We start from the raw sequence: 18035 nt of genomic DNA, 5'->3' as shown, positions 1-18035 counted from the left end.
CGGAAGAATCTAATCGCTCCCACCTCATAGCCTTCCATTCTTGTAACAAAGCTAAACAGAAAGAGAAGAAACACCCTACCCTTCCAAGAATCACACTCCACACTGGATATCCTCCTGGAAATCTTTCTAATTTTCCTTTTCTTTGGTCTTTTTGAGACAGGGTCTCCCTGTAGCCCCAGCTGGCCTGAAACTCACTATGCAGACCAGGCTGGCCTGGAACTCACAGAGATCCGCCTGTCTCCGCCTCCCAAGAGCCGGGACTAGAGGCGTGCGCCACCATACCTGCTTTCCTTTGTTTTTATTGGCTGTCACAGCATCGGTACATTCACAGGTGAAAAACACCTACTCCCTTCTCAGAATGAGGAATCTGAGGCGACAAACCAGGCTGTCCCAGGAAAGTCACATTCCACTGAAACTAGTGCTGGATCAGAATTGCACTGGCACCCCGAGGGGCTGTACTTCCCACACCCACACAGGGTCTCTGATTAAAATACGTCCTGCCTAGTACACGGCTTTTTCCCAATAGCAGGACAGATTATATAGTGAAATGACTGTTGACATGTTTTCTATGACTGAGCAGAGAGCAGATGGAGTCCAAGATACTGAAAGCTCCATGGAGGCCCCTAGGCAGGCAGCTCCATGTGCATACAACACATGTGCATCTAAACAGAGGTTTAGATGAGTGAGGGGACAAGGAGAAGGAGTAAAAGCTAACTCTAAGTCTACCTTGAGGTGGTAGCGCCAGAAGAAAAAACGTTCTCTGTGTGTGTGTGTGAATGTGTGTGTGTGTGCATGTGAATGTGTGTGTGCATGTGAGCATGTGTATGTGAATGTACGTGTGTGTGCATGTGAATGTGTGTGTGCATATAAGCATGTGTATGTGAATGTACATGCATGTGCATGTGAATGTGTGTGTGCATGTGAATGTGTATGTGTGTATGTATGTGCATGTGAGTGTACATGTGTGTGCATGTGAATGTGTGTATGCATGTGAATGTATGTGCATGTGTGTGTGCATGTGAGTGTGTGCATGTGAATGTATACATGTGTGCATGTGAATGTGTGTGTGTGTGTGTGTGTGTGTGTGTGTGTGTGCGCGCACATCAGCCCACATGACAGACAGGAACCTGCTACCTTTACCGAACTAAGCTGGGTACATCCTACAATGGCTCAGGACAGTGTGGCCGCAGAGGGCAGTCCTCCAATACAGCAGTGAGGGAGCCACAGCTGCCTTCCAGGCTGAGTCAGCAACTTCTCATGGCAGATCACAGGACATTATTTCATCTATTATTTTGCCTTTGAAACCCAAACCTCAGCCACCGCAATTAAATCTAATGATTTCATTTATAAAGATCCATTCCACCCTATGTCCCAATCTCTCTTATTTCATATTTCATAACCTGCCCTGAAAGAAAATTAGTTAGTAAATCCAAACGCTGAAGCACACGTGTTAAAAGTCTGCACTTAAGTTCAAGTACAGCTTAAGAGAAGAACAAAGCAAGGGATTATGCATTCTTGAATTAAAGTGATTAAAAGTTAAAAATGCTTTGGTTTAGATTCATGTGATTAGAAAACATTTCAAAAACACTAAAACTGCCTTAGGCTTATTCTTTCTGGGTAAATGACTGCTTGGTTACAGCTAGTCTTAAAACTGTGTAAGAGCCAGAGACTGCCAATGAACTGAGGCAGGCACACGCACTGAGCATGGCTCCATGTCCAGATATACAGTGTCTTACTGAACTCGGACTTACTCACACCATCAAAGTGAAGATGTCATGGGCTGTGGGAGAATCAGCAAAAAAAAAAGCAAAGCTGCCAGTCAAGGTGAGGTATCACCAGGTCAGAATCAGTGCACCTACCCAGTACCACTGCGTGAAGCCAAAACAAAAGGGGTTCTTGGGACCCACAAGGTGCCCTCCATTTCCTATAGACATGGACCACTTACAGCACAAATGGGTCTTTCAGTCTCTGCTTTCAGAACCTTTGAAATACAAGAAAATTAAAGTCTCTTACCTTCTATACTGCACTCAGGAAAGGTGTCCAGGAGGGAATCAGGGTAAGCTTCAGCAGGACCGATTAAGTCAGAGCCATCGTTAACTGACCCTCCCTGAAAAAGGCAGAGCCAGGTGTCTGTTGTCATCAAGAGCTCCAGGGCACCAGTAATAAACAGGCATTCGTTTTCTCAGCTAAGCACCCATAAGGGGGGCAGAAAGTATTCAACTGCATTCCAACTTTGTACAAATCAATAAAGCGCATCAGCATCGATTCATCTTTTGTCACAAAGGCCATAGCAACCCCTACAAACAGCAACATGAGACGTCAGAAGAGGGCAGAAGTGGAAAAAGGACTTTCTGCACAACTCTTCTCCAATCAAAGCTACTCTAAAAGTCTTTTTTGGTTTTGTTTTGGTTTTTATTAGGGTTTTTTAAATATTTTATTTATTATTTTTATTTCATGCGTATGAGTGTATTGCCTGCATGTATGTGAGCGTACCCGTGTCATGCAGTGCCACAGAGGTCGGAAAAGGGCTTCAAATTCCTCTGGAACTGGAGTTAAAGATGGTTCACAGCCACCATGTGGGTGCTGAGAATCGAACCCAGGTCCTCTGAAAGAGGTCAGTATTCTTAACTGCTGAGCCATCTCTCCAGTTTTTAAAACAGGGTCTCATTAGTGGGGCATGGTGGCACACACCTATAGTCCCAGCACTTGGGAAACAGAGGCAGGCGTAGTGAGTTCCAGGCCAGCTGCAGCTACAGGAAAGCCCTGTTTCAAAAAGACAAACAAAAAAAAAAAAGGAAGGGTCTGATTATGTAGTCCTGGCTGGCCTGAAACTCACTATGTAGACCAGACTGGCCTGGAACTCACAGAGATCCACCTACCTCTGCCTCCTGGCACCACACCTGGCTTTTTTTTTTTTTCTTAATCATGTTTTTAAAAATCAAACTACCCGGGCTGGAGAGTTGGCTCAGCAGTCAAGAACACTGGCTGCTCTTGCAGAGAGATTCCCAGAATCCACATGGCGGCTAACAACCAATCATCTGTAACTCCAGTCCCAGGGGAATCTGACATTTTCTTCTGACCTCCTTGACATACATGCAGGCACTCATACACATAAAATAAAAATAATAACTATTTAAAAAATCATACTATCTAGCCAGGCATGGTGGTGCACACCGGTGGTCCCAGCACTTGGGAGGCAAAGGCAGGAGGATCTCCAAGAGTTCAATCCAGCCTGGTCAACATAGTGAGTTCCAGGACAGCTGGGGCTACAGGGAGACCCTGCTTCAAAAAGACAAAAAAAAAAAAAAAAAATCATTGCCTAAAAATCTATCAGAAGTACTCATAAAGAAGAGCTGGGTGCGGGGTGCAGGTTTTAATCCCGGCACTCAGGAAGCAGAAGCAGGCAGATCTCTGTGAGTTTGAGGCCAGCCTGGTCTACATAATGAGTTCAAGGCCATCCAAGGCTACACAGTGGAACCCTGTCTCAAAACAAAGCCAAATATACTCAAAGAAAATTGGGGCCAGAGAGATGGCTCAGTGATTAAGAGCACTGACTGCTCTTGCAGAGGACCCAGGTTCAATTCCCAGCACCCACATGGCAGCTACAAACCGTCCTTAACTCCAGTTCCAGGGGAATCTGAAGCCTTCCGTGGCATTACACGACATGGGTGCACTCACATACATGCAGACAATACACTCATACACATAAAATAATTTTTAAAATTTTTTAAATGTACAACTAGAAAGAAACCAGCTACCAAACTCTCAGGATCCTTAGGGCCTCACTGTTTAAACTGGTAATAACTGACAGGGCCGATAGGAAGCCAGTGAATTTCATCAGTGCACATTATAACATTTCAATAGCGGGGCTGGAGAGATGGCTCAGCGGTTAAGAACACTGGTCATTCTTGCAGAAGACCCAGGTTTGAATCCCAGCACCCACATGGTGGCTAACAACTGTCCATAACTCCAGTCCCAGGGATCTGACAGCCTCTTCTGACCTCCGCGGGCATTGCACGACACAGGTGCACTTACCTACAAGCAGGCAATACACACATACACATAAAATAAAAATAATAAACAAAATATAAAAAAAAAATTTCAATAGCACCTAAGGTGCTATTGAGAAGCTATTTGTGTTTGACAGATGCCTATACACACCATAGAGAAAACTAAAAATATGTAAGGTATTTTTAGTAAAGAGACATACTTCTTAAAAAATTGAGCCGGGTGTGGTACTCATGCCTACAACTCTATCACCCAAGAGGCTGAGGCAGGAGGATCACTGCAAGTTCAAGGTGAGCCTAGGCAACAGTGTACGATTCTGGGTCAAAATTAATTAACCTTTCATGCGATCACCATTTTAATCATGAATCTCGATTTGCAAATTCAGGCTCACAGCTACTTCCTGCTCCTCTGTGACAGCTACAGCAGAGTCGCCACAGCGGTGCCACGAGCGTTTTGTGCTGGGCTTTGCGGACTGAATGCTCCAAAAGCAGACCAGCAGACCTGTGATCCTTAAGTGTCATTAAAGCATTGGCTCTTCTGCTCCTCAACACCCTCCCTTCTGCCTCCGCCAATGCGTCAACCAGGAGAGCAAATCCCAAGAGAAACGCAGACCTGCTTTGCTCTCCATCTCACAAAACGACTCACTAACTTGAACTAATCAGAACTTTCCTTTCAAATGCACACAGAGCGTTCTCTAGACCACAGCACATGCTGGGGCATGAGAGGCACACAGAGCACGTGTTCTCATCATATACAGATGAGTGTGTGTGGCAATCCTTGCCTGCAATCCCAGCGCAGAAAAGGCAGTGGCAGGAGAATCCCACAGGACCCAGGACAGCCTGGGAAACAGAACGAAAGGAAGAAGGAAAAGATGAAGAAAGGGAGAAAGAGAAGAAAATGAAGACAAAGACATCAGAGAAGAGGAGGCCGGGCGCAGTGGGCACAGTGGGTACCGTGGGTACAGTGGGCACAGGGCACCGTGGGCACAGTGGGCACAGTGGGCACCGTGGGTACAGTGGGCACAGGGCACCGTGGGCACAGTGGGCACAGTGGGCACAGCGGGCACCGTTGGTACAGTGGGCACAGGGCACCGTGGGCACAGTGGGTGCCGTGGGAACAGTGGGCATAGGGCACAGTGGGTGCCGTAGGCACAGTGGGCAGTGGGCGCTGTGGGCACAGTGGGTACAGGGCACCGTGGGCACAGTGGGTACAGTGGGCACAGTGGGCACACCTTTAATCTCAGAGCCTGGGAAGCAGAAGCAGGTGAATCTCTGTGAGATTGAGGCCAGCCTGGTCTCCACAGCAAGTCCAGGCCAGCTCCGACTACACAGAGAGCCTGTCTCAAAAAGACCGAAAAAGGAAAAAAAGAGGATGAGCAGTAGGAGGAAGAGGGGAGAAAAACAAAGATGACGAAAACAAAACTAGAAATTAGCAACAGAAGAGACTTCAGAAAATCCACAAATATTTAGAGTTAGCACAGTTTGAAATAATCAATGGGTCAACAAAGAAACTACAACATAAATCAGAAAACACACCGAGCTGCATAAAAATGAAAACCAGAACTTAATTTACGGGATGAGGCCCAAGCAGTGCTCAGGAGAAAATGTACTGCTGTAAATGCCTATACTAGACAAGAACAGTGTCATTATCAGCCGTAAATTTCCACTTAAATGGGAGAAAGGGCAGTGGTTCTACAGGGAAAGGTACCTGCCACCAAGCCTGAGTCTGCTTACAATAGGTCCAAGACATTTTCCAAAATTAGTCGGACTTCTCTTAAACTGTCCAATCTTCACAACTCTAAACGTGAGCACTTCATTCCATGCATCTAAAACTAAGTGTCTTCCAGCACAGTTACAATCAACTCCCAGAGCAAGACAGAATCAACAGGTTGAGTCTGTTTCCACTGTTCAAAGCCCACGATCCAACTTCCACTAACATCCAGACCAATTTCTGAGCCATGTGCCTTGTGTCAGTTTGAACTGCTGTTTTTCACACCTCAACTGTGAAATTCTCCTTGCTTGACAATACCTTTCTCCACGACCCACAAACACCTATCGCAGAGAACAGCAGAGCATGTCACCTTCACCTACTAGTCACCCTGCAGCTCTGCACCGCATAAGCAGCAGCAGATGCACAATCTGAAGCTCGTGTGCAGAACAATACAAAAACAGAAGGTGCGGTCACCAGCGGCACCCACACCACTTCCATTCCTCACACTCAAGGTTGGAGCCCTGCAGTATCTTCCAAAAGATCAACTTTCTTCAGTCGATCAAATTAAGTCATGAATTCCTGGCACAAAACCACTAGCATCAGGGAAACTCAATACCCTATTATTCATATACTGTTTATATATCCTAGAAATTAAGTGTGTACACATATGTACGTTTTCAGTTAAAGAGAAAAAAATTATGGCACAATCACCTAGCTTTTTCTAGAAGGCCAGTTAAATGCAACAGGAAAATGTGGTGGCTATAAACAGTGGCACCAATCCCAGCACTCGGGAGACAGAGGCAGGCAGATCTCTGTGAGTTCAAGGCCAGCCTGGCCTACATAAAAGTTCCAGGCCAGCCCCACTACAGGGAGATCCTGTCTCAAAAAGACCCCCCAAAAAAAAAAACAGTGACACCCAATTGACAACTTACACAGTAACATTCAAAACAAATCAGGAAAGTATTCAAAATGATGAAGATGCCTGTTATGCCAGCACTTAGGAAACTGAGTCAACAGTTTCCAGCACAAGTTGGAGGCCTGGCTGGGTGACATTTGAGAACCGTGTCTCAAATCAAAACAAAACAAAGAACACAGAGCAAATGCACAAATGCATCACAGTCAAGGAATAGACACTAATATCAGATGACCTTGGTAAAACTGTACAACCACCCTTTTTGCTAGATCTTTACCCAAAGAAACAGACCCCAGACCTTGTAGAGGTTATGTCTCAAAAATAAACCCTAACCTCTGCTGTTTCATGACATCTAATTTTTTCCATGTATTTGAAATATGATAGAATCAGTCTCTAGGCCCTTTGCCTCAATCTTTTAAAATTTATGAATCAAAAACTATATACATTGCATCAAACCAGAAGACACACCACGGCTACTTAGCCAGTCACTGCTATTTTCTAATAAAATTCAAAAGTGAACGAAACTTTCTATTGGAACTCACTACACACATTAAGGAGGAAACGTACTTAATAAGACATAAATTTTCCAGAAAGATTAGCAAACCTTGAAAAACTCTTCGAGCTGCTTACTGTCGTACAGGGCAGGAATATTGGCGGAGAACTGGAGCAAGTCTTCAGCACACTGCCTTCTCTCTTCAATAACAGTTTTGTCAAATCTCCCTAGAATTGAATGAGAGTCAACACTTAGGGATGGAACGGTGGAGCTTGGCCCAGGGATCAGAAAGCCACCACAAGCCCCGCTGTCCACCTGCAGTGCTTAACTCAGAACCTGGGAAGTCGAGTCCACCCGCTACAATGTTTCTGATTAAAGGAAACAGAGGTGTCAACTGATAAACAAATTGTATGTTGAAAATCTACATCCTGTCAATGTAAGAAATTCACTATTTAAGAAGCCAGTGATTTGAAACTAAACTTGAAAAGAGGATTTTAAAGAACTCAAATGCTTTTCTATAGTAATTTAATACTGTAATCACTCCTATAATTTTCCCTTTTCCACTCTTTGATTTAGAAAGAGGCTGAAGAGAGGAAATTATGAGAACATCTGTATTAGCAGCAGGGTCAAAAACCTCAGCTTGAAGCAAAAAGCTTTTATGCTAAATCCTACATGTGATGCTGTCAGCAGCCCATGACAGCTGCTCGTGAGAAAAAGCAGCACCCAGCACTGGCCAGCTCCCGTTGCAAGGTGATCAGAAAGTGGCTCTCACGCAACTTCTAATGATGTCTACAATCTGAACGCTAATAAGACATTTTCAAATGTGAATTCTCTACAGCTCTTGGATTCGATTACCAGTTGGCGTCTGTCACGTGCACTGCGTCACACTGACCACCATGTAAGGTTTTAAAAGTACCAAATCAAAAGAGCCAGAAGTCTCACTGAAAGCACTCTAAGTGGTTTTGCAAAGTATTAACAGGACACTAAAACACAAAGCGATTCCTAGCTATTTAAACCTAGGCAAGAATTTGACTATAGACATTAAAATCCCCTCCACTCAGTGTCTTCTGCTTATAGCAAAGTGTCCACCCTGAGATGACTAGAAGAAGACAGGTACCAGGGAAGAAAGAGAAAAGATGGGTTAGACCTGGGTTCAAACACAAGCTCTATCACTCCCGGGCCATAAAATCCTAGTTAAATTCTCCCTTCACCATAAAATGGAGAAAGTGAATCCCATGCTCGAGCATACTTCCCACACTCAAGCACACTGGTACAGGACTGCCATAAGGAGCCCACATCCACACCAAGGGTGTAGTAAGCACTGTAGACTGCCATAGGGTCCCTGCACCTTCAGGAGCTGTGGCAGTGACTAGCACACAGACATGCTAGCAGATCTGTGTGTGCTATGACAACACTGTATTTAGGTGAGGCCCAGACAGAGTTACAGCCAATAGCATATAAACAAAGGGTACACTGTCACTTCCCAGAAATCTTGCTGAAAAACAGCTATGTTCACCCTCCACTCATCTCTTCCAGGTCCCGTCGCTCAAGGACAGTGAAGGGGAAACCGAGGGGACAGAACAGGCTGATTCACAGCTGCAGTGACACTTCCATCCCAGTTCACACCCAGGCTTCCAGCCACGCCAAGGAAACTGCCTTGTACCTTGTGTGGAACTGTGCCACATGTAACCACACCGAACACAGTTCACAATGCTAAATCTGATGTTATTCGTTCTCAGTTGATATAAAACAGCAGCACACTACAACAGCCCTACCACATTTCCTATCCATAATAATACTGGAAATCAAATTCCAAGAGCTCCAAAGTAGAACAAGTTCTCTGACCTGAAAACAATCGAAACGGCTCAATCTTGGGGAAAAAAAATCATTCATCGAATGGGTGCAACATGAGTCCTTCTGCTGTCCACTAAGCACAAACCTGTGCTTACAATTACAGTTCAGCCTATTTATCTCTTTTAAAAAAGATCAGTTTTGGCTGTCGAGATGGCTTAGTCAGTTAAAGTGCTTGCTATGCAACATGCGTATCTGAGTTCTGCTCCTCAGCACCCACATTAAGGTCATTAGAGCTGAATCTGTGAGGTCCAGGTTCAGTGAGAGACCCTGATTTAAAAAAAAAAAAAAGAAGGTGGAAGGTATTGGATGGATGCCTCAGAGATTAAGAGCACTGGCTGCTCTTGCAAAGAACCAAGGTTCGGTTACCAGCCCCCACATGGTGGCTAACAACCATCCTTAACTAACACCCTCTTCGGGCCTCCAGTGGGCGCTGCACATACAGGTGCACTAACATGCAGGCATAACAAAATACAAAAGAATAAATAAAAAGAAACTAGGTGGAAACCAGCACAGTAGCACATACACTTAATCCCAGCAATCAGGAGGTGGAGGCAGGCAGATCTCCTCATAAACAGGGAGTTCCAGGCCAGATGGAGCTACAAGGAGACCCTGTCTCAAAAAACAAACAACAACAAAAATCTGGAGCCATGGTCTCATCCTGTGAGCTGGAACTATGGTCCCCTCCAGGGAGCAGAAGTTGGAGTACCATCTTATGAGCTGGAGCTGTGGTACCCTTTCCCTACAACCCCTCCATCCCCCAACCCTCCATGAGCAGGAGCTGTGGTCCCACCCTGGGAGATGGAACAGTGGTCTCCTTCTGTGAACTGGAGTTGAGATCTCTGATGAGCTAAAGTTGTGGTCCCCTCACAGGAGCCTAGAGCACTGGTCTCCTGCCATGAGCAACAGTTCCACATTCCTCTGGCAGTAGGCTGATGGTGGAGCAGAGTAGAGCATGGAGGGCCTTCCTGATGCTGGGCAGCAGTTTCAGTCTTCTATGAATGACTACAGTTCCCACAGCCCCCTCTTCTGAGGGCCCAGGTTGCGCATGGCTGTGACTTTGCCTCTTATGCTGGGGACAGGGGAGGTCTCTGTCATCTGCAGATTCTGATCTTGGGAGGACTGATTCTCTGGAACAGACAGACCTCCCACATCCCCTGAGGGCCAGCTGTGGTTCTCACTCTACACATGGTCCTGGGCATCCAGGACTTGATGTTGGACCTCACCCATTCCCAGGCACCAAGAGGGTTTCCTGTTATTTTTCTATTCTTCTTCTACAGCCCGTGTGCCTTCACCTGTGACCTAACTGAACTTCCAGAGATAAAAATCAGTCTGGGGAAGTTAAAAAAAAAACAAAGAAAGAAAGTACTGCAACAACTAAACAGATATAATTCCCAAACTAAGATTATGTAATTATATTTTAGAATTTTTAGAATTCACAGTTCTATGTGTGTGTGTATTAGTCAGGGTTCGCCAAAGAAACAGAACCGGTAGAATGAATATATATGTATAGAGATTTATCAGCTTAGCTCACAGGATACAGTCCGAGTAGTCCAACAATGGCTGCACCACACTGGACAGGCTGAGAATCTGTAGTCGCTCAGTCCACGAGGCTCGATGTCTCAGTAGTCCCAATCTGGCGCTGAAGGTCTGACGAATTCCAAAAGATCAGCTAGTCTTCCGTCTACAGCAGCAAGACAACTCACCAGCGAGAGAAGGCAAGCAGCAAGAAGCCATGGGCTGCCATCAGAAGGTAACACCCAATTTTAGGATGTGTCTTCCAGCTTCAGATGATCCAATCAAGAAGATCTCTCTCATTTCAGTTAACCCCAGATCCAGTCAAGTTGACACCCATGATTAGCCATCACAATATGTCTACTATAATTTTTGAGTATTATTTACTGACAAAACTGTACTTACTACCAAGCTTCAACACTAATGTGAAATTTGTCACTGTTGCTGCTTGGTGAATTTGCCCTTCACTCCCTTTCCAAATTCTCCAACCTGGGCTGGAGGGATAGCACAGCCGTTAAAGGCTAAGGCTAACCACCAAAAAGTTAAAGGTTCGATTCCCAAATTCTCCAACCTATACAAAGTTTTTCAATGTAATCATGCTATTTTTTAAAGAAAGCAATGTAATTAAATAATTTCTTTAATTAAAAAGTAGGAAAAGAGAGCCGGACGTGTGGCACATGCCTGTAGTCCAATCAATTGGGAGGCAGAGGCAGGCAGATCTCTGTGAGTTCAAGGCCAGCCTGGTCTACATAGTGAGTTCCAGGACAGCTTGGGCTACAGGAAGACCCTGTCTCAAAAAGACCAAAAAAAAAAAAAAGCAACAAAAAAGAAAAAAAAGAAAAAGAAGGCAGAAAAGTGACTGAAGACAGCACAGGACATTGACCTCTGGCCTATACACACACACACACACACACACACACACACATACACACACACACACACACACAGGAACAGGTACACACAAAAAAGGTATAGTGAATTCATATTAATTTTGTAAGCATTTATACTTTGAGGACGGAAGCCCAGAGGATGTACTTTTCTATACTTTAATCCACAAGACCACTGAATAACATCTTCAAACACTTTACATGTTGAGAATTTCAAGAAAAAGTTTAATAATAAGTTAATGACACCCTGCAGCGATCTCATCTCTGTCTGGAAACAAGAGCATAAATAGACGGAGCTTTAATGTTAACGAGACTCAGCTCACCTCCCCATCAAGCAAGACAAAACTACTTAAGCAACAGGACAGATATGTCTGTCCACAGCTGGTTGATGTGTGCATTTGTAGCCTATTAAATCTGGATGAGCAGAGATGCAACATTTTCGAAGCAGAGCACAACAAAAAAAAATGGAGTATGCCGTAAAAGTTTCATTGACAGAAATCCCATCATCAGAAATGATGAAAGAACACGCTCCCCATCACCACACAGTGAGAGAACACGCTCACCATCACCACAACACAGTGAGAGAACACGCTCACCATCACCACGCAGTGAGAGAACACGCTCAGCATCACCACAACACAGTGAGAGCACACGCTCACCATCACCACGCAGTGAGAGAACACGCTCAGCATCACCACAACACAGTGAGAGCACACGCTCACCATCACCACGCAGTGAGAGAACACGCTCAGCATCACCACAACACAGTGAGAGCACACGCTCACCATCACCACGCAGTGAGAGAACACGCTCAGCATCACCACAACACAGTGAGAGCACACGCTCACCATCACCACGCAGTGAGAGAACACGCTCAGCATCACCACAACACAGTGAGAGCACACGCTCACCATCACCACGCAGTGAGAGAACACGCTCAGCATCACCACAACACAGTGAGAGCACACGCTCACCATCACCACGCAGTGAGAGAACACGCTCAGCATCACCACAACACAGTGAGAGCACACGCTCACCATCACCACGCAGTGAGAGAACACGCTCAGCATCACCACAACACAGTGAGAGCACACGCTCACCATCACCACGCAGTGAGAGAACACGCTCAGCATCACCACAACACAGTGAGAGCACACGCTCACCATCACCACGCAGTGAGAGAACACGCTCAGCATCACCACAACACAGTGAGAGCACACGCTCACCATCACCACGCAGTGAGAGAACACGCTCAGCATCACCACAACACAGTGAGAGCACACGCTCACCATCACCACGCAGTGAGAGAACACGCTCAGCATCACCACAACACAGTGAGAGCACACGCTCACCATCACCACGCAGTGAGAGAACACGCTCAGCATCACCACAACACAGTGAGAGCACACGCTCACCATCACCACGCAGTGAGAGAACACGCTCAGCATCACCACAACACAGTGAGAGCACACGCTCACCATCACCACGCAGTGAGAGAACACGCTCAGCATCACCACAACACAGTGAGAGCACACGCTCACCATCACCACGCAGTGAGAGAACACGCTCAGCATCACCACAACACAGTGAGAGCACACGCTCACCATCACCACGCAGTGAGAGAACACGCTCAGCATCACCACAACACAGTGAGAGCACACGCTCACCATCACCACGCAGTGAGAGAACACGCTCAGCATCACCACAACACAGTGAGAGCACACGCTCACCATCACCACGCAGTGAGAGAACACGCTCAGCATCACCACAACACAGTGAGAGCACACGCTCACCATCACCACGCAGTGAGAGAACACGCTCAGCATCACCACAACACAGTGAGAGCACACGCTCACCATCACCACGCAGTGAGAGAACACGCTCAGCATCACCACAACACAGTGAGAGCACACGCTCACCATCACCACGCAGTGAGAGAACACGCTCAGCATCACCACAACACAGTGAGAGCACACGCTCACCATCACCACGCAGTGAGAGAACACGCTCAGCATCACCACAACACAGTGAGAGCACACGCTCACCATCACCACGCAGTGAGAGAACACGCTCAGCATCACCACAACACAGTGAGAGCACACGCTCACCATCACCACGCAGTGAGAGAACACGCTCAGCATCACCACAACACAGTGAGAGCACACGCTCACCATCACCACGCAGTGAGAGAACACGCTCAGCATCACCACAACACAGTGAGAGAACACGCTCACCATCACCACGCAGTGAGAGAACACGCTCACCATCACCACAACACAGTGAGAGCACACGCTCACCATCACCACACAGTGAGAGAACACGCTCACCATCATCACACAGTAAGAGAACACGCTCACCATCCATCATCACACAGTGAGAGAACACGCTGACCATCACCACACAGTGAGAGAACACGCTCACCATCATCACACAGTGAGAGAACACGCTCACCATCACCACACAGTGAGAGAACACGCTCACCATCATCACACAGTGAGAGAACACGCTCACTTTGCTCCCAAAATATTTCAGAATCTTAAAAAAAATGTACTGAGGGCTAGAAAGAGGTCCTAATGGTTGAGAGCACTTACTCCTCTTGCAGAGAGCCAGGGTTCAAATCCCAGGACCCGTCTGCCTAACAACCATCCCTAAGTTCAGTTTCAAGGTATCCAGTGCCCTCTTCTGGCCTTCATGAGCACCAGGCACACACATGGTGCACATACATGCAGTCAAAACACTCATACACATAAAATACAAATATATAAATCTAAAAATATAGTGTATTTGGATCTGGTGAAATGGCTCAGTGGGTCAAGTGACTGCTGCACAACAGTGAAGACCCGAGTTCCAATCCCCAGCACCCATATAAAAAGCCAAGAGTGGCAATACCTGCCTGCAAATTCTACTGCTGGGAAGGCAGAGACAGCGGTAAGAGGCTCACTGGCTAGCCAATCTAGCAAGTCAGTGAGCTCCAGGTTCAGTGAGAGACCTTGTTCTAAAAAAATATGGTGGGGCTGGAGAGATGGTTCAGAGGTTCTGTGGCTCTTTGCAGAGGACCTGAGTTCGTTCCCAGCACCCACATGGCGGCTAAAAGCCATCCATAACTCCAGGTCCAGGGGATCCGATACCCTCTTCTGGTCTCCTCAGGCACTTCATGACATGGGTGGACTTACATACATGCAGGTAATACACTCATACACATAAAATAAAAGTAAATAAATAATAATAATAATAAATGTGGTTAAGAACACTGGTTGTTCTTGCAGAAGACCCAGGTTCGAATCCCAGTACCCACATGGCAGCTAACAACTGTCTATAACTCCAGTTCCAGGGGATCTGAAGGCCCCTTCTGTCCTCCGCAGGCATGCACGACATGGGTGTACTTACCTACACACAGCCAACACACGCATACACATAAAATAAAATAATAAATAATAAAAAAAGAAATACTCTTAAAAATAATAATAGTTTAATTTAAAAATAAATAAGGTGTAGAGACAGAGGAAGACGGACAAGGGCAATCTCTGGCCTCCACGAACATCACATACAAAGCAAAAGAAGTTGTGTTGCCGACACACAAAGACACGGAAGACTATTAACCCATTACGTACCGGCCCTAACAGAGATAACAAAGTTTTCTTTTCTTTTTTGAAACAGTCTTGCTAAGCAACCCTGGATGGCCTGGAACCTGCTACATAGCCCAGAACTTGTGGTGTAGCCCAGACTGGGCCTTACAGGGCTCCTCCTGCCCTTGTGCCTGATGGCTGACACTATAGGCATGTGCAGGAAACATGCTGGTAACCTGTTGTTTGGCCTCCAGGACATTCAAAATCTCACTCTAGAACAGCGGAGTGAGCAGTGAGCAGGTGAGCTTGAAGGCAGTGCTTCCCTCACAATGATGGCTCCGTTCCATTCACAGTGCCAACAAATGCTCGCTTGTCTGTGATAGAGGAGAAATATTCCAAGTGAAGACAAAAAAAAAAAAATACATCAAGCATGGTGGCGCACACCTGTAATCCCAGCACTTGGCAGGCAGAGGCAGAGGATCTCTGTGAGATCTAGGTCAACCTGGTCTGCACATCAAGTTCCAGGCCAGGTCAGGTCAGCTAGGAAGGTCTATCACTGCACAGTATCACAGATCACATACACGTTGTGAGCACACAGGAACTCACGCTCCCACACCAAATTAAATGTAATGGTTCACTCACTAAAAGCTGAGTTGGGTGGAATTCAGCACTCTATATAAGCTGGTTGGTCATGGAAAATGGAGCCACTGTCTGTAATTTACAAGCATTCTTTAGGATGTTTTTATTTTTCCCCAGTTTTTTTGAGACAGGGCCTGCTACTAGCGCAATCTGGCCTAGAACTCATGGCAATCCTCCTGCCTCAGTTTCCTGAGTGCTGGGATTACAGGTGTGTATCACCACAAACCTCATTTTTTTTTATCTAATTATGTGTATATGTGTGTGTCTGTGTGAATACAGGTGCCAACAGAAGCCAGAGGCTTTGGCTCCCCCAGGAGCTGGAGTTACAGGTGGTTGATGAGCTGCCTGATGTAGATGCTGGGAATTGAACTCAGGTCCTCTGCAAGAACAGTATGTGCTCTTAGTTACTGAGCCATCTCTCCAGCCCTTTTTTTAAAAAAAAAAAAATATGATTTAGAACAACTCAAAAGTCACAATTTTGTAAATGCCAATGTTGAATCAGGCACAGAAGTTCACTCCTAACAGCCCTGACACCCGGAGGCTGAGACAGGAGGATTGCTACAAGATTGAAGTCAGATTGGGCTACACGGTGAGTTCTAGGTCAGCTCAGGCTACTGAAAAAGAGGCTCTACTCAGAAAAACAAAAAATAATAAAATATAATATAGAAACTAATAAAATAAAACACCAGTGCCATTGGCCCACATGGTTCCGATGACCTGAAGCTGTGCCCCGGACCAGAGGAGCCAGCAGAGGCAGGTACTGACACCTGACACTGGGATTCTTCACTGCATCAAAAATGTGTTCACAGGGGAAACAGAACAAGAGTGACCAGGATTCCCTGGTGAAAATCATCTCCAGCAGAGCAGCACCAAGAGCCCTGCACTGAGCCCCACACTGAGCCCCACAATGAGCCCTGCACTCCCGCCTCCCTGCAACAGTGCGGGCTTAGGGGTGTGTTAGCACCTTTGAGAAAAGTGAGAAAAATTCAAAAAAGGAAAGTTTCATCCTGGGTAGCATGTTGGGAGAGGCAAGGGACTCTGATTTCATGAATTCTTCCTGAGTCTATGATTCTTCATAAATCCCCCCACTCCCCTAAGAAGCAGGAGGCATAAGGCCAAACTCAGGCTATGATGTAGGAGGCACGGGGTACTTGGGGCAACCAGGATGAGGACAGGCTTCATCTCTTCTGTTTGTGGCAATGCTGGAGATGGAACCCAGGCTTCCTACATGCTCAGCAGCTCTGAGCTACACAGCACAGCGGCCCTAGGTTTGGTCATTTCTGTGACTTAAACAATGGTCATCTTTTAGTCAGGAGGCTGAGGCAGGAGAAGCATGAGATGAGTTCAAGGACAGCCTGGGCCATATAGTAAGTTCCAGGCCAGCCTAGGCTACAGCATAAGTCCTTGTCTCAAAAAGAAAGAAAAAAAAAAAAGAGGAGGAGGAGAAGGAAGAGGGAGAAGGGGAGAAAAAGGAGGGGGAAGAGGGGAGGGAAAGGAAGGGGAGGAGGAGAAGGGGGAGGGGGAGGTAGAGTAGGAAGAGGAGCAGGAGAAGGAAGAGGGAGAAGAGGAGGAGGAGGAGGAGGAAGGGGAGGAGGAGGAAGGGGAGGAGGAGGAAGGGGAGGAGGAGGAAGGGGAGGAGGAGGACGAGGAACCTGCCAAACAACCATCCTATATTGGAAAAAAATGTCAGTGTCTTCAAAGAAAAGAAAATTAATGATAAGAACTATCATAGATTAGAAACAAACCACGTGTCCTGATTATGGATCAAAAAGAACAGACAGGAGAGGTGGAGAAAGCCGCACTCAGCAGCCTGCCTACTTCACATCACTGCATCAACGTTCCTAGTTCCAGGGCATCCAACGTGGGCAAGGCACTGCGGCCATTAGGGGACTGTTGGGAAGTAGAGTTGAAATGTGACAATATCTTCAACTTATTCTGAAATACTTTAGAGATGAAAGGGCAGGACAAGTATATGCTGAGGAAAACACTGAAAATGTGCCACAGGGTTCACAACACAGACACCCAGGGGCTCACCACAGTCTTTGATGCTCTGAGTCTGAACATCTTACTAATTAAGGAAATGGAGAAAGGTAAAATGAGCGCTACACAGTACTACCGTACGATGTGTACTAACAATATTAAAATATTTACAAGTAATGTTAAAGTGCCTATTGGGGAGCTGCAGAACTGGGAGAAGAGAATCATTCAGAAGACTTCTTAGAAACATCTAAAAGTCTTGCTGTAGCTGGGTATGGTGGCGCACGCCTTTGATCCCAGCACCCAGGAGACAGAGACAGACAGTTGTCTGTGAGTCAAGGCCAGCTTGATCTACATAGTGAGTTCCAGGCCAGCTGGGGCTACCAGAACACCCTGTCCAAAAAGACCAAAAAAAGAGAGAGAGAGAGAGAGAGAGAGAGAGAGAGAGAGAGAGAGAGAGAGAGAGAGAAAGAGAA

The 18035-nt window shown here is 46.2% G+C and overlaps 1 protein-coding gene across 5 annotated transcripts in view; it reads right to left on the bottom strand.

The window, feature by feature from the left end:
* The window catches only part of Rps6kc1 (ribosomal protein S6 kinase C1), a 250085-nt gene that overhangs the window by 193280 nt on the left and 38770 nt on the right, over positions 1-18035 (bottom strand). For 4 of the 5 annotated variants that reach the window (XM_029559456.1, XM_029559457.1, XM_008824853.3 and 1 more), the window contains exons 4-5: positions 7236-7351; positions 2014-2107 (exon numbers count right to left, since the gene is read on the bottom strand). In XM_029559456.1, coding sequence (XP_029415316.1) covers positions 2014-2107; positions 7236-7351 — 210 coding nt within the window. Of the gene's footprint in view, positions 1-2013; positions 2108-7235; positions 7352-10509; positions 10553-18035 lie in introns of those variants that run through there. The other variant, XM_017796044.2, reaches the window with a different exon arrangement.

Source organism: Nannospalax galili, unplaced genomic scaffold (genome assembly GCF_000622305.1).
Source record: "Nannospalax galili isolate Female #2095 unplaced genomic scaffold, S.galili_v1.0 scaffold648, whole genome shotgun sequence".
Taxonomy (NCBI): domain Eukaryota; kingdom Metazoa; phylum Chordata; class Mammalia; order Rodentia; family Spalacidae; genus Nannospalax; species Nannospalax galili.
The sequence above is the reverse complement of the archived record's forward strand: the minus strand, read 5'-3'. Positions and strand labels throughout refer to the sequence as shown.